At 34.4% G+C, this 3878-nt stretch overlaps 1 protein-coding gene across 1 annotated transcript in view; it reads left to right on the forward strand.

Moving 5' to 3' along the window:
* The window catches only part of LOC100176235 (exostosin-2-like), a 10489-nt gene extending 6821 nt beyond the window's left edge, over positions 1 to 3668 (forward strand). The window contains exon 11 of the mRNA XM_002119248.5: positions 2599 to 3668. Within this exon, the coding sequence (XP_002119284.3) occupies positions 2599 to 2737 (139 nt within the window). The 3' untranslated portion in view covers positions 2738 to 3668. The remainder of the gene's footprint in view (positions 1 to 2598) is intronic.
* The last annotated feature ends 210 nt before the right edge of the window (positions 3669 to 3878 follow it).

Consider the following 3878-nt stretch of genomic DNA (forward strand, 5'->3'; position numbering starts at 1 on the left):
TCTCAATTCGTGTGTGTCATTTTAAAATTTAAAAAAANTATGATCAGAAAAATGTACATAAAATTTAAAATACCAAATCGAATAATTAGAGGGTAGTGCTAAATTAAATATATGTTAGATTTCTATACAAGTTTAAGGCTCGTTGCTGCTACCCTTGTAGTTATGTCCTTGGGCAAGACTCTTGGTAGTAATTCTTGTATATCAGTGGTTCGTGTGGGACAGTACGTTTTTCAAATTGTCAGTCTTACAGAAAAAATTAATAAATAAGCACGCACAAAGTTACATATGTGGTACGAAACAGAACATTCTTATAGCGACTATCGCTGCCCTGCCACGTTAGGATAAATAAGTCAAATTCATTAAAAAATATTTTTTGGTAAAGTTTGTGGATTTGTTTACCAAAAATAACTTTCTAGGTTCTTCCCCTATAATGAGATAAAGACGGAGGGTGTTCTTGCGATCGATGATGACATCATAATGCTCACTACAGATGAAATCGAGTTTGGTTTCCAGGTTTGAATATTTTAATATATTGTGAGACCAAGGTTGCATGATATGTTTTAAAAACACAGTTTTGCACCATAAAACAGCTTTACCCTGCTGTTAGGTGTCTATACCACCAAGCAAGGGGCCAAAGTGTTTTGCATTTGCCACATTAATCAATGAGGTTCTCTATGTTGCCCACTATGAGTGTAACTGCATATTAACAGTGTCACCCCAGATTTTACCCCAAGTATGTATACAAACAAGCAGGCCCAAAGGTATATTGCATTTCCCACATTAATCAATGGGGTTCCTTATTTTCTCCCAATTTTAGTGTAACTGCATATTAGCTATGTCACCCCATTACTAAAAATAAGAATCAAAAACTTAAAAAAGAAAAAAATTATATATATTTCTTAATTGTTTTTTTTTAATGAAAATTTAAACAAAAACATGGCCTGTAGTTATCGTTAATATATCATCACATTGATAGGTATGGAGAGAATTTAACGATCGAATCGTTGGTTTTCCACCAAGACTTCATATTTGGGGTGATGACGGGAAAATGAGATATGTTTCTGATTGGACGAATGATATTTCTATTGTGCTCACTGGTGCTGCGTTCTACCACAACTATTATAACTACCTCTATACTTACAAGTATGTATATGTTCTATTTACTATTTAGTCGTGGGTTTGGTTAGTTTATTTTCATGTGAGCAAATGTAAACAGATTTTTTTTCAGTCATAGGCAACTCGCTTTTGTAAAAAATGCAAGGGCTAGGGAAGCAGTGATAGTTTAACACACAAATGCAAGGGAGGCAGTGGTAGTTTAACACACAAACAATCTTGTGAAATTAATTTTACCTCTGGTTGTTATGTTAACTGTTTAATGCAATGCAAAATAATTCCGGGGTTTAGAGCCTGTGCTCACCGTTAAAGTTAATGTTAATACAGTTTATTAACTTTTATATCTTCATGGTGGGGAATTTAAACCACACATTATCGTCTAATATTCACATAGTTTAATTGCTGTGTCTACTGCATTATACACTAGGGCACAGTGGTTAGGACACTTGACTTTAGAAGTAATGGGTTCTAGGCTGGTTGCTGCTATAATTGTGGTCGTGTGTTTTCATGGGCAAGACACTTAATGACAGTTGCTTCAACCCAGTGACCTTTTTTGGGTTGTCCAAATTGCCAGCCATACATAAAAAGAAAAAATTTACGAAAAGTCACCCACAAAGTTGCATATCTGGTAAAGTCATATAAGTTGGCATGTGTTTTATGAGACAGAAAACCTGTTTCATAACAACTGCTGTTACTCTGCCATGCAAGGGTTAATAAGGTACATTCAAATTCAAATTCAATGTATTTGTAAGCATTCTAAGTAGTTTTTGCCAACCAATTGATGGCCAGCTTTTGTAATACATTGTAACCTGTAACAATTGAAATTATTTTCGTTTTTAGGATGCCAGGTGGTATAAAAGACTGGGTTGACAACCACATGAATTGTGAAGATATTGCCATGAATTTTCTCGTTAGTAACTATTCAGGAAAAGCACCCATTAAAGTTACTCCTCGTAAGAAATTCAAGTGTGCTGAATGCGCTACTGGGGGTAGCCTTTCACTCGATGAAACACACATGGTGGAAAGGTGGGGGAATGTTTTTTCTATGTGAAATTTAATTCTAGTGAACTTGTTTTTCTGATATTGATAGTTGTAAGTTTTTATGAACATTGCCTCCGTTTACTGTGAGGTATTACTGGTTTTAACATAAATAGACTAGTCTGGCTCAGGGGTTAGGCACGTAAACCAAGTGGTCATTAATAGATTTTAGCATCCTGGATGTTAGGGTAAAGGGCCAACCCTGGCCTAAATATCAGTCCTGTGGCATACCATGCTGTAAGATCTCACCCACATAGAATAGAAAAGGACATAACTTGTATGTAATGTACATATAAATTAGACATAAAATGCTTTAACTTCTTATCTAGTGCAAACATTTTATAGTTCTAGTAACTTTTATAAACCTTTACCTGTTTAACTCTTAAGTAGTTGCAGCAATTACTGGTAACATTGTTTGATGTCTAAACTTAACTTCCTTTCTCCCAGATCTACTTGTATGAACCACTTTGCTTCAATATATGGTGTTTCGTCTCTCAAGGCAATAAACTTCCGTGCAGACCCCGTACTTTTTATGGACAAACTTCCGGAAAAGCGAAAACATTACCCTGATATTGGCTCACTTTGATTTGAGCCGGAATTCTATTTTTATGAATTTATAATCGTGCTGGTTACTGTTAGAGAACGACTGGCGATTTTGAAGCGCTTAAAATGTTGAAAAATGTGTCCGGGAGATGTCGCAAGAGATCCACGCGTCTTATATCATGTTCTCGTCAAATAACGTTGAATTTCGTCCGATTTTGCCAAATTTCGTGCTATTTTTTCTTCACTCGAACCGCAATCCACTTGCATGTTACGTCATAGTATTAATTATTCTTTTTTTGTTATTTCTATTGCGTGCTACGTATTTTCTGGTCAAATGAGATCTTAAGCCAAAATTGACTACCTAGAAATAATGAATGTAATATATTTTTTCGGTTCTAAACATCTCGCTGTATAATTTGAGTGCTATTTTTAACTTTTTTTCCAAAATTGCGTATTTTTTCCTTGCCTTTCAATGGTACGAAGCAATGGTGTTAATTGTATCTTTTTGACATTTTTCTGTAACTGCCATCCTTCTGTAATTTTCTTTCCAGCATCAAACCAACTTAACTTATCAATTCAACTGTTTATCACTGCAAAAAATATTTGCTACTTTCTACACGTCCTGTAAATGCCTCATTGAGGCTTAACGTTATACAAATTTACTACTATGGTTGCTATATACAGTATATTGCCGTGTTTAAATTCTATTATCCAAATTTAATTGTGCTTAAAACTCTATTAGCAATTTTGCTTTCTTTTTACTTCTCAATAGCCTCAAACTATTTTTGTAGCATTTTCCAAACTGATGAAGCTACCATATATATAATACGCTCGTTACGTGGTACGATGAATTATACCGTATAGCGAAACGATGTCTTATCATTATTTTCGCTAAAATTGTTAAAAATCTTTTCGTTGTTACAGCACTGTCACTCAGTATTACTACGTTTTGCAAACAATTTAGAAAAACGAAATATTGGAGTGATTTGTGTTTTCACAGCTGTAGAGAAGACGGGATACGAGAAGTGTTGTTATTGTTGTTATGAGTAACAGCTTAAATATTCCTCTGTCAGTTTTATATGGCGAAAATCTTTTTGTTCCGTCTGCATATGTTGGAGCATGTGTATTTGAGATAATATCGAAATAGTTATACCACACTTCGGTTGTAAAACATAATTAATTTC

The sequence above is a fragment of the Ciona intestinalis genome, unplaced genomic scaffold (genome assembly GCF_000224145.3).
Source record: "Ciona intestinalis unplaced genomic scaffold, KH HT000129.2, whole genome shotgun sequence".
Taxonomy (NCBI): Eukaryota; Metazoa; Chordata; class Ascidiacea; order Phlebobranchia; family Cionidae; genus Ciona; species Ciona intestinalis.